Here is a 12,007-nt window from a genome sequence, read left to right as displayed (position 1 = left end):
AAGTTGGAACCACTCGTCATTGGAAAGAGCAAACAACCCCTTTGCTTCAAGAATGTTAAGTGACTTCCTGTGTCATACGAGGCTAACGCAAATTCATGGATGACTGGGGAAATTTGGAAGCTGTGGCTAAAGAAGTTAGACACTAGAATGCGGGCACAAAAGCGTCAGATTTTGTTGCTTTGTGATAATTGTGCTGCACACAGTGATGATGTCAGGCTGTTGATGTCAAGGTGGTCTTCCTGCCACCAAACACTACCTCTCTGATCCAACCTATGGATCAGGGCATAAAAGCCAATTTCAAAAAACATTATCGGGCTCTTGTGCTGTGTCGTCTGATGAGTGTTATGGATGACCAGACTGGCAAGGATAAACATGCTGTTGAACTGGCTCGTAATCTATCACTGTTGGATTCCCTACATATGCAGAAAGTAGCCTGGAATCATGTTACACAGGCAGCCATTGTGAACTGCTACAAGCGGGCAAGCTTTGTTAAGGATGTGGAGAGGGACGAAACAGATGCAGCTGTTGCAAACGCGTCAGATGAGCAGGCTACTGACATCCCAACTCGTGTTACTGAAGAGGAGTTTCATCACTATGTAGCTGTTGATTACGATCTACAAACAGCTGATGACAGCACTGATGTCGAGATATGCGCCTATACGCAGGCAACAGCGGATGATGAAATGAGCAGCAAGGCACATGCTGACGAAATTCAACAATCTACTGTCACTTTTGCAAGAGCGCTGGAGAGTCTTAACAACATGCGAGCCTATCTGGAGGCCACTGGATGTCAGTGCTATGACAGTTTTTACCGTCTGGCAGACGTAATCTATAGAACTCACAGACACAATAGTGTACAGAGGACTATAACTGATTACTTCAAGTAAGCCTAACGTCAGTTAACGGAGACTGTATACTGTACATATAATAAACAGTACTGTACCATATGTTTATCAGATGCCAAGCTTCTTTGGGTCACAACGGTTAAGTGCACACTCCGGTTAACTGCATGCATTTATTTGGTCCCAAACCCTTGCACTTAAGCGGATTGCACTGTACTAAAGATTTCAAAAATAATACTTTGGCAATAGATATAAAATATTACATCAGTGGCTTTCACTGATGCCAGCAGACTGGTTACTGGATAAGTCTAAATCGCTTAGGGGTCCTTTTACAAAGGCGAGCTGACAAATTGCCTGCGGTAGTTTAGGGTGCGCACAGAATCATTTTTTCAGCACACCTGTAAAAAAAGGCCTTTTTTTTTTTTTGCCAAAACTGGAAGTGCAGCAAAATCAAAATTGCCACGCATCCATTTAGGGTGAGTCCTTACTGCCAGCCATAGACCTAGTGGTAAAGAATTTGGGCGGTAATAACCTACACGCATCAGATGCCACTTGGCGTGCGTTCGCTACGCACGCCAGAAAGTAAAAAATATTTTTCAGACGCACAAAGTGGACATGCACAAAAAATGAAATTACCACAAGAGCCACGCGGTAGTTGGGCGGTAACTCCATTTTGGAACGTGTTGGGCATGCTTAGACGCTTACGCGGCTTACATAGGTGCCCCGTATAAGGGCTTGGGGAGGCTAAGCCTCCCCAGTCCAACCGTAACCTTCCCCTTGCTGCTACCCCCCCCCCCCCAAAACGCGGGGGTGCCTGGCACTGCAGCCAAGCAGCTCTGGGAAGTTTCCTCCGATCCTTCCCGCCCTCAGCTGAGCTTCCCGATGACAGCCCTCCTCTCTCTCCGTTCCCCCCCCCCCCCCCCCCGCACGTGTTTACCTGTTCACTTTTAGTGGCTGCGAGTGGCGATGGCAGTGAAAGAAGAAAGCACTGCGGGATCCTCCAGCTTCTCCCTTCCCTTCCCTCACACGTGTCCCGCCTTCTGCGATGATGTATTTCCTGTTTCCGCGAGGGCGGGACACTGTTTGAGGGAAGAGAAGGGAGAAGCTGGAGGATCCCGCAGTGCTTTCTTCTTTCACTGCCATCGACACTCGCTGCCACTAAAAGTAAAACAGGTAAACACGCACGGGGGGGGGGGGGGGGGGGGGCGAAGAGAGAGGAGGGCTGTCATCGTGAAGCTCAGCTGAGGGCGGGAAGGATCGGAGGAAACTTCCGAAAGCTGCTTGGCTGCAGTGCCAGGCAGCCCTGCGTTTGGGGGGTGGGCAGCAGCAAGGGGAAGGTTAAACACACGCGCGGGGGGGGGGGGGGAGAGCTGTCAGAGAGCTGAGGGAGGGCAGGGAAAATCACTGGACATGGAGGGGAGGGCAGGGCAGGGGAGAGAACAAGATCACTGGAATTGGAGAGGAGGGCACGGGGAGAGAAAAGATCGCTGAACAGGAGGGGAGGGCAGGGGAAGAGAAGAGATCGCTGGACATGGATGGGAGGGGAGGGCAGGGGGAGAGAAGAGATCGCTGGAGAGGAGGGGAGGGCAGGGGGAGAGAAGAGATCGCTGGAGAGGAGGGGAGGGCAGGGGGAGAGAAGAGATCGCTGGACATGGAGAGGAGGGTAGGGGGAGAGAAGAGATCGCTGGACATGGATGGGAGGGGAGGGTAGGAGGAGAGAAGAGATCGCTGGACATGGAGGGGAGGGCAAGGGGAGAGAAGCGATCACTAGACGAGGAGAGGAGGGGAGGGCAGGCGGAGAGAAGAGATCGCTGGACATGGAGAGGAGGGGAGGGCAGGCGGAGAGAAGCGATCGCTGGACATGGATGGGAGGGGAGGGCAGGGGGAGAGAAGAGATCGCTGGACATGGAGAGGAGGGGAGGACAGGGGGAGAGAAGAGATTGCTGGTAAGAGAAAAAATATCAAATGGAAAGAAGACATTTCATAAAACAGAAGACACTGGGACCAAAGCGAATAGAAAAACTAAATGATCAGACAAAAAAAGGTAGAAAAAGGTATTTTATTCAGAAGGAATATGTCAGCTTTTGGAAATGTGCATCTGTGATATTTTGCATGCAAGTTTCAATTTTTCTAGTATTGCTGCATGCTGAGTCTGACTTCTTGAGGTAACTTTCCAGTTCAGTATTTTGCCTTCATATGTGTGTCATGTGTTTTTCATGTGTGATCAAGGTGTTTTTCATGTGTGATCTAGCATGTAGTATTTGCAGCCCTTTTTGTTTTTTGTTTTTTCACTAGGTAGTGTACTGGTGTTTTAGAGCCTGGTGTAATTACAATGCTGCCTTTCCACACTTAGTTTTAGCTCGTCCTATTCTTGGAATTAGTGCTGTTATGGTTTGGTAAGGTTATGAGTGTGTTTTTGCACAAGTTTGTGTATAGTATTTTGCAGCGGAGAGAATGTGTGTTGGCCTTCTGAGGTGGCACCAAAACATCAGAAAGGGTGTAGAGCCTAAATCATGACACACTACCTCTTGAAGGATCTACATATGGTCACTAATAAAAGGAGCTCATTGTGAATACTACCCACCCTAAAAGGGTGTTTTGTGGCTCTACATGAGAATTGTGATATTATCATCCCTTGTTTCATATTGTTGACGGTCTGCATTTTCCGTATGGGTGGTATATTGGTGTATTAGGGTCTGCCCAGTGTAATATTTATGTTACAGTAAGGTTCTGAGTATGTTTTTGCACAAATTTGTGCATAGTAACATAACATACATAGTAGGTGACGGCAGAAAAAGACCTGTACGGTTCATCCAGTCTGCCCAACAAGATAAACTCATATGCGCTACTTTATATGTATACCTGACCTTGATGTTTTGCAGTTGAGCGATTGTGGTTAGTATATGCTTTGAGCAACCACTTTATTCTTTGACATATGATACATATCTAATATCTACATTTAATAAAAGGTATTAATTGTGACTTATTTTTTTTCTGTGATGTCAGACAATTATGGATGTAAGCTCCACCCCTGGCCCCACCCCTTTAGCCTCCCCAAACAGTTGGGCCACCGACTGCCTATGGCGGCTTAGTAAAAGGATCCCTTAGAGTGCAGGGAGGAGGTACTTGATTTTTAATTCAAAAAGCGGGGCTGGTATGTAAAAAAAACAAAACCTCAGTATCTGAATAGTGATCTGCCACTTTTTGTAGATGGCGAAAGATTCCAAGCAATGATGTTGCTGGAGCAAAAGTGCACTAAACGTTTTCTTTGAAAAGGAAAAACTGTTTTTTGGACACCTGAGAGGCTATATACAATCATGACTATCGAGGGCGCGAAGTTTGATACTTAACACATTATAGTATGAGCAGTCAAACGGATATCTGCTACTTCCATGTTGCCTTGTATGCATCGTTTTTGGGTTTTGTTAGGGACAGTGTAGTTCAGGATTTTGTGTAATCTGAGGCCATTTATTGATGGAGATGGGGTTAGTAAAAGAATCCAACTTCCCCATCAGTAGTTTGACCTTGGACTTTGGTGTCTTCTTCTTAGGAGGCCTTAAGACAATGAACACTATGCGGTTGAGGTACCTCCAGCAAGGTTTTCATTCACTGTCCTGAAGGGCAAGGGTGGTGGTGGTGGGGGGGGGGAGTTGGGGAGAAAAATTAAAATCATTGGTATGTAAATTGATTTATTTTTTTTGACGGGTATTGGTTGGAATTGTTCTATTAAGTATTACACTGTGGGTTTGTACAAGTCACTTTATTTTAATAAAAAGTTGTTTCAGAAATAGAAAAAAATTTTCACAGGACACAATTTTCTTTGTACAATTAAATTTTCCTGAGCAAGCTAAATGTTTGTCACAAAATAAGGCGTTATAAAGAAGTAAACATTTAAACTACAGCTCAATTTTATTCCAGAATTCCAAATGTAAAATGTTGCTCATGTGACTTACCCTGAGAAGCAGCTCCGCTAATATACAGCCAACAGCCCACATATCCACACCCACACCATACATTCTAGCACCAAAGAGTAGCTCTGGAGACCGATACCACCTGAAAGGTAAGCAGGAAAATTTTTGTGCTACAGCAAGTGAAGTCTTTTCTTATGGTAGCACAGCTTGATTTGTAGACAAAAAGGAAAGGGGAGGTTGCAGGTAGACAGCAAGTATGATTTTATGGCAAGAGGTGAGCTTGAAGACAGGTGTGAACTCTCACTCTACAAAAGTGTACATACTCCCCCTATCACACACCCACTAAAAAGAGGAAGATTTAAATTAAGGAGCAAAGTGGCTGTTTTCTGCTCTATCTGCTTCAGGCTCTTCACTCTCTTTTCTTGCAGGCTGCCTGTAAGGGACTGACTAGAGCAGAACAGCCCAGCTGCTCTGGCTCTAGAGTCTGAATGAAGTGGTGGAACTGCACTCCAGGCCTTTCCCCCAGAAATTAAGCCTGGTTCTAGTAAAAAATATGTTAATCCCCAGTTTTCACTTGGGTTTTGCTTTATATCTATCTTTCTGAAATTTACCACAATAATGGTTAGTGCAGTGGTCTGAGGACCTGGGTTTGATTCCCAATGCAGCTCCTTGTGACTCTGGGCAAGTCACTTAACCCTCCATTGCCCCAGGTAGAAAATAAGTACCTGTATATAATATGGAAAATTATTTTGACTGATATACCGCCTTTCCGTAGTTATAAAATCCCATCTCCTTTCCATCTCTCCTTCCCATTACCTGGCACTCTCCCAAATTTAACACACTGGTATGAAAACTGTAAGCAGGATATCAATGCTTCCATTGTTTAGAAATCCACTGGAGCTTGTGTAACCTACAATTCAAAGATAATTTATAAACTCAAATTTGTCACACTGTTAGAAGTTAAACAGGGACATCTTTGATGTATTTGTAATTTAAAATCTTTAGTGTTAATGCAATTCTATGATTTAACATTAAAAATGGCTAAACTCCCTAGCATTCAGAACATGCTACTATTGTATTCCAGTGGAGATCAGATTAAGGTGGAAAGCGTAGTGCTGATATTACAGCTACACATAGTTCAGAATTGATATTACAGCTACACATAGTTCAGAATGCATTCAACATTCACAGATTTTCATAATGAAACAAAACTTGATATGAAGAGAGAGAATAGACATATTACTGGTATATGTGAAGAAACAATGTGTTTTAAGCCTGCAAAATGTAATAGATATTTTCTTGTTTTAATTATGTCCTAAAGTGTATTCTCCTATTTGGCCAGCAGGTGGTGTTTCTTTGCTGTAAAGCTGTTACAGAGAAGTGATTGTTCTTTTCCTTTAACACAAGCAGGAAGCAAGCAGCAGTACACTTTAAATCTTGTTGACTAGCCTGGAGTTTGAAATATTACCATAGTACTGGCTGTTGCTTCAGTCTTAGCCGGGGAGAGAGAGAGAGAGAAGACAGAGAGAGAGATCTTTTTGCTGAGGCTCAGTGAATTATATGCCCTGACCTTCCCAGGTACTGTTTAGACAGTATAATAGATGTTTAGTTATTGTTATAATTGATCCATATTTCAGTTACCTGATATTGTTTGCTGATTGCACATTTTTTGTTCATTGTTCCAATATCACAATAAAACTGTTTGTTGACTCTGCTGTCTGGACTCATAAAGAATCCTGGTGGTTTCTGTGTTGGGTCTATGAGTGCTTTCTGGGAACTGTGGGACCACTGGGAGTGTGGATCCAGTAGCCTAGAAATTACTGGGGATAATTTGAGAGTGGGAGACTCGCCCAGAGGCAGTTGTGACCCAGTCAGTGGGAGGAGGGTGTTAGGTAGAACACAAGTGGCAGGTGCAGGTGGGTGGCTAGGCATTTCGTGATAGTATAGATATCAATTTTTTTTATTCTGTGGTATATCAGCATGTATTTAATTAAATACAATACTGAGAACAACCATAGAACACCACTTTCCAACCTTTGCAAGCACAAAACATATGTATATTAACAAAAATGTAAAGCATGCAAACCTCAGTTAAGAGGCAATGCAGACATGGTGAGAAGATTCTTACAGCCAGAAAAGCAGCTAGGAATGCACTGAAAGCCTTACCAATCTCTCTTCCAAATTTGAAAACAACTGTAGAGAGGGGTCAGAGATGCACATAGGCTCATCATAATGGAAGTGTTACAATGATGTCTGAAATAAACTAACTATATATTGATGCTGTTGTCATCAAACAACTATCATCACAATTATGCAAAGTTGGATCTTCAGAGGACTTCCACTTAAGCCGTCGGCTATTTCTGGTTTGAGGAACAATTTTACGTACAGACACATGGAGTAGCAATGGGTGCCACTTTAGCCCCTTCTATGGCTACTTTATATATGGCGCCGTTTGAAGAGGATAAATTATACAATGCTACACAGTTTCAGAAGATAAGTTTATGGAAGACATTTTTAGATAACATATTTTTTTGTATGGAATGACACTGAAGAAGTTCTATATGAGTTTATTACATGGATTAATCATCTTGATCCTAATTTAAAATTTGAGGAACATCATGACAAAAATGTCATCACTTTTTTAGATCTAAAGATAATAAAAAGAGCAAATAAACTGGTTACTACTTTATAACGTAAGGAGGTGGATCAAAACTATAAGTTGTAGGCTACAGCACTGATGCAACGTTTTCAACAATGAGGATATCCTCAAAGGTTTACCTCAGAGCAAAATTTGCTCAAAGATCTTTACTTTTATAATATAAACGTCAAGCGGAGGAAGATAAGTTGGTGTGTGTGCTACCCTACTCCAACATTTCTGTTCAACTTATGCAATCTATATATCAACACTGGCATGTCTTACAACTTCGTGATTGTTTTTAGGAACACCCTACTGTTGCATTTAATAGAAGCCACAACACTGGAGAACTTTTGAGATATAAAAGTGGCAAACCTTAAAGTGATCTACTGGACACTCACACTAGATGTAATTTGTGCCAATGGTATTTGTCCACTATGGAAGGAATGAGTTGGACTCATCTGCAAAAACAAATTTGTATTAAATCTTTGAATTATACAGACTGACACCTCTAACTATGTATATTTAATACAATGTCCATGTGATAAGATCTATGTTGGTTGGACATAAAGACAAATTAAAATCAGATTGAATGAACACAAATCACATATTACTACAGAGACGACTATTGATGTCCCGCTGATATAGCACTGGCTGGAGGCTGGACACAGTGCTACTGACATACGCTGTCATGTCATTCATGTGGTATTAAGTGGGTGGGAAGGTGGGAATCTTGGATAGACAATTATAGGGAACAACAATGGATTTACAAATTACAATCTATTGAGCCATTTGGTCTAAATACAGAAACTGAGTGGATGACGTTAGTCTAGTTTGACTATGGAACTGGGTGGAATTTGAAGTCAGCTGACCCTGGAGTTTAAAAGTCCTTAGAACGCCCTAGCCACTTTTTATTGAAAAGCAGGTTGTAACATACACTGCATGAAGATTATGGTATTTTGGATCCTCGGGTGCTTTTATTTGCCTATTAAGAAGATCTTTACAATTGATCTTTTACCTTTCCTTTGTAGGGAACGCCTTGAAACAGCTTTGGGCAAAACACGTCAGCAAAGTAACCCCTTACTTAAAGTTCAGATAAGTAACGCTTATCAACTTATCAGTGCATTAGCTTATATGCTATCAAAATGCTCATAAATCTGAGTGAAAAGAGAATATAAAGAAAATTGTATTAAGAAAGTGAAAATATAAAATTTGAAGATAAAAATTAAGAAAACCTGTTTGGATTGATGAAGAGTTAAGGTATTTCATCTACTTCCATTATTTCCAACGCCAATGGCTTAAGTGGAAGTCTTCCTCTGAAGATCCAGCTTTGCATAATTGTGATGATAGTTGTTTGATGACAACAGCATCAATATATAGTTTGTTTGTGGACATATGGCTGTTGTTTAGGATATATTGGTTATTTATAGAGCCCACATTTTTCTGTCTGAAATAAACTGACACATGTGAGATAGGAAATGTGGTTCCCCCAAATCACTATCTAAGTGGATATGGTTACCTACATATACAATAGAAAGGACATATATGCATATACAGGGCATGCATATAACTGGAGCTGGTTTTATTCCTCATTATCATGGATTTCCCCTGCCACCTTCATAACTTTTGTTATACCAGAGAATGAGCCATAGATTCTGAACATTTTTTGCCTACAATTTAGTCCATTGTTATTCATCGAAGGGTCTTGCCATTTGATCCCTTCCTCTGAGACTCTCTGCACTCTTGGTTGTCTTAACATGGGCATAGCAACCATCTATCACCTGCTAGAGATAGAAGAATACTGAATTGCACAGCTGTGTATTCTATTAAAGAACAGCACAACTGTATTATTTTAATCTAATTCATTTGGTTCCTTTGTATCTGGTGTCTACTAGCCTGCTTATAATCAAAAGAGAAAAACGCCTATATTGTGACCCAAATCGGGAGATGGGCGTCTTTCTCCCGTGGGCACACAAATCGGTATAATCGAAAGCTGATTTTGGGCGTTTCCAACTGCAATCCGTCGCAGAAATGGGTAAAGTTGACGGGGGCGTGTCGGAGGCGTGGTGAAGGCGGAAATGGGGCGTGGTTATCGGCCGAGGAGAGATGGGCGTCTTTAGCTGATAATCGGAAAAAACAATTATCGCGATTTTGGGTCACTTTTTTTGGACCCTTTTTTTTCACGAACAAGTCCCTTTGTAGCCTGAACCACCCAGCGAGAAGAAACACCCCCGTCTTGAACAAACAGTAGGATGAGGCACTACAAAGAATGGAAATCATTCACTCGGTGTCCAAATACAACAGAAGGCCAGAAAGGAGACCAAGAAACACAGTAACCTAAATAAACGTAAATTAAAGAAAATTACCACTATCGAGTTGATAGAGGATGACTATCTGCCAATACCAGTGGGATAACATTAATGCCAGATCAGTGGTAAACAAAACAGAAACAATAAAGGACTGGATAATAGTCGAAGACCTCATTACGGTTTTCCTCAACGAGACATGGATCCATGACCAGGAAAGTCTAATTGTTCTGGATCTATGCCCCCAGACTACAAAATCTTACACTGGATCAGGAAAGGGAAAAGAGGTGAAGGAATCACATTGATAAACAGATCTTTTCTAACAGTTGAAACCACAGATGAATCTATAACACCACAACTCAAAATCGCCTCATTTAAAATCAAGGACCAGACACTACTCAATCAATTGTGCTGCATCCTGTTCTACAGACCCAGAGGAAATTGGAAAGCAACGCAAACAAACTTCATGGACTTCATCTCAAACACATGTATTAACAATCCCAACACCTTGCTAATAGGAAATATTAACCTTCATCTTGATGACCAGAAAACAGACAGCCCCAAAGAATGCGTCAAATTCCTTCAACTATGGGACTTCCAGCAACCTCCAGTAACCATGACTCATGCTAAAGGCCATGCCATAGACCTATAAATTCTCACAAGAAAATAGTTTCAAAATACAGAACCCAAAATGGATGGAAACTCCCTGGTCTGATCACATTAAACTAAACATGACCCTCTATTGGAAAGAACACAAACACGAATGCCATACAAATCAGGAAGAAAGACTGATGCAACCAAAATCTGGATGGCCATATACGATGATCAATAGTCACCACTAACCAACACAGAAGAATTCCTATCAGAATGGGAAGAAAGAAGCACCAACATACTGGACACAATAGCCCCTATGAAAACAAGATTCATCAGAGACGCTAAGTAATCCTGTGGTTTAATGAAGAACTAAAGACGGCAAAAACTCTCTGCAGAAGACTAGAACGAGCATGGGGGGAAAAAACAAAAATGAAAGAAACAAAACTGCATGGAAGAAGCATGAAACACACATAAAAAAATTAGGCTAAAATTTAATTCCATAAAAAACAAGTTGGTTCAGGCTACAGAGACACAAAGAAATTATACAAACTCCTAAATAACCTTTTAATCATCAAGCTCTTGATGACAGCAAATGTCTGCAAACAACCTCACCAGATTCTTTGAAGAAAAGATCATTAACCTAAGAAAGAATCTAACACAAGACGACACAAATTTTGAAATCCTCATTGACGAACTAGATCACTCCCCAGAAGAACCCACATATGAGACAGTAGCACAAATGCTAAGAGAAGGAATGGAGCACACAATGAATTAAAACAAGATTTTATTGAAACTCAAAAGTGACTCAACACAACGTTGTGTTTTGGCCAGAAGGCCTGCATCAGGAATCTGTGTGCAAAATAGAGTAAAAACATCAAACAATTAAAATCATGAGATCCGTAATAAAAACAGAGATGGTCTTTAGAAAGACCGTTGGATGTTTATCAGTGCTCAATGCTGGGACTGTAAATCATTTTGTAAGATTTACAGTCCCAGCTTGATTGGATACTAGGCTTCCTGACTAAAAGATCCTACCAAGTGAACATAACTTTGTCTTTCTCTCCTCTCTTGGAAAGCGTAATGTGGGGTCCCCTGGGGCTTGCTGCTGTCACCAATGCTTTTCAACCTGATGATGACACCCCTCGTCTGAACACTATCCAGTCAAGGTTTTAACCCCCTTATTTACACCGATGATGTGTCAATCTACACTCTCTTCAAAAAGAATTTGCATGAAACTGCTACCAGGATCGTTGACAACATAAATATAATGGTATCCTGGGCATCATTGTTCAAGCTTAAATTGAACAAAAAAAAAAAAAAAAACCACAACACTGCCTGATACTCACATCATCACACAACACCGAACGCTTCACAAACATCAACGCCATGGGTACATCCCTCCCAATATCTGACAACTTAAAAATCCCAGGAGTCACCATTGACCACTATTTGTCCTTCGACAACCAAATCTCAACTACAATGAAGAAAATGTACCAAACCACTTGGAAACTGAAATGCATAAAAAACTACTTCCCAAGAGACGTATTCCGCTCATTAGTCCAATCCATGGTTCTCACCCACGCAGACTACTGCAACAGCACTTATGCAGGATGCAAGGAACAACTACTAAAGAAACTGCAAACAGCACAAAACACAGCTGCTAGATTAATACTTGGAACAAATCGATTCGAAAGCACAAGACCACTGCTCCAAAAATTA

The 12,007-nt window shown here is 41.6% G+C and overlaps 1 protein-coding gene across 2 annotated transcripts in view; it reads right to left on the bottom strand.

Annotated features, from left to right (window-relative positions):
* The window catches only part of CDK7 (cyclin dependent kinase 7), a 151,773-nt gene that overhangs the window by 66,238 nt on the left and 73,528 nt on the right, over positions 1–12,007 (bottom strand). For both annotated transcript variants that reach the window (XM_030192287.1, XM_030192286.1), the window contains one exon: positions 4,796–4,895. In XM_030192287.1, coding sequence (XP_030048147.1) covers positions 4,796–4,895 — 100 coding nt within the window. The remainder of the gene's footprint in view (positions 1–4,795; positions 4,896–12,007) is intronic.

Source organism: Microcaecilia unicolor, chromosome 2, assembly GCF_901765095.1.
Source record: "Microcaecilia unicolor chromosome 2, aMicUni1.1, whole genome shotgun sequence".
NCBI lineage: Eukaryota > Metazoa > Chordata > Amphibia > Gymnophiona > Siphonopidae > Microcaecilia > Microcaecilia unicolor.
Note: the sequence above shows the minus strand (reverse complement) of the source record. Positions and strands in the feature narration are given on the sequence as shown.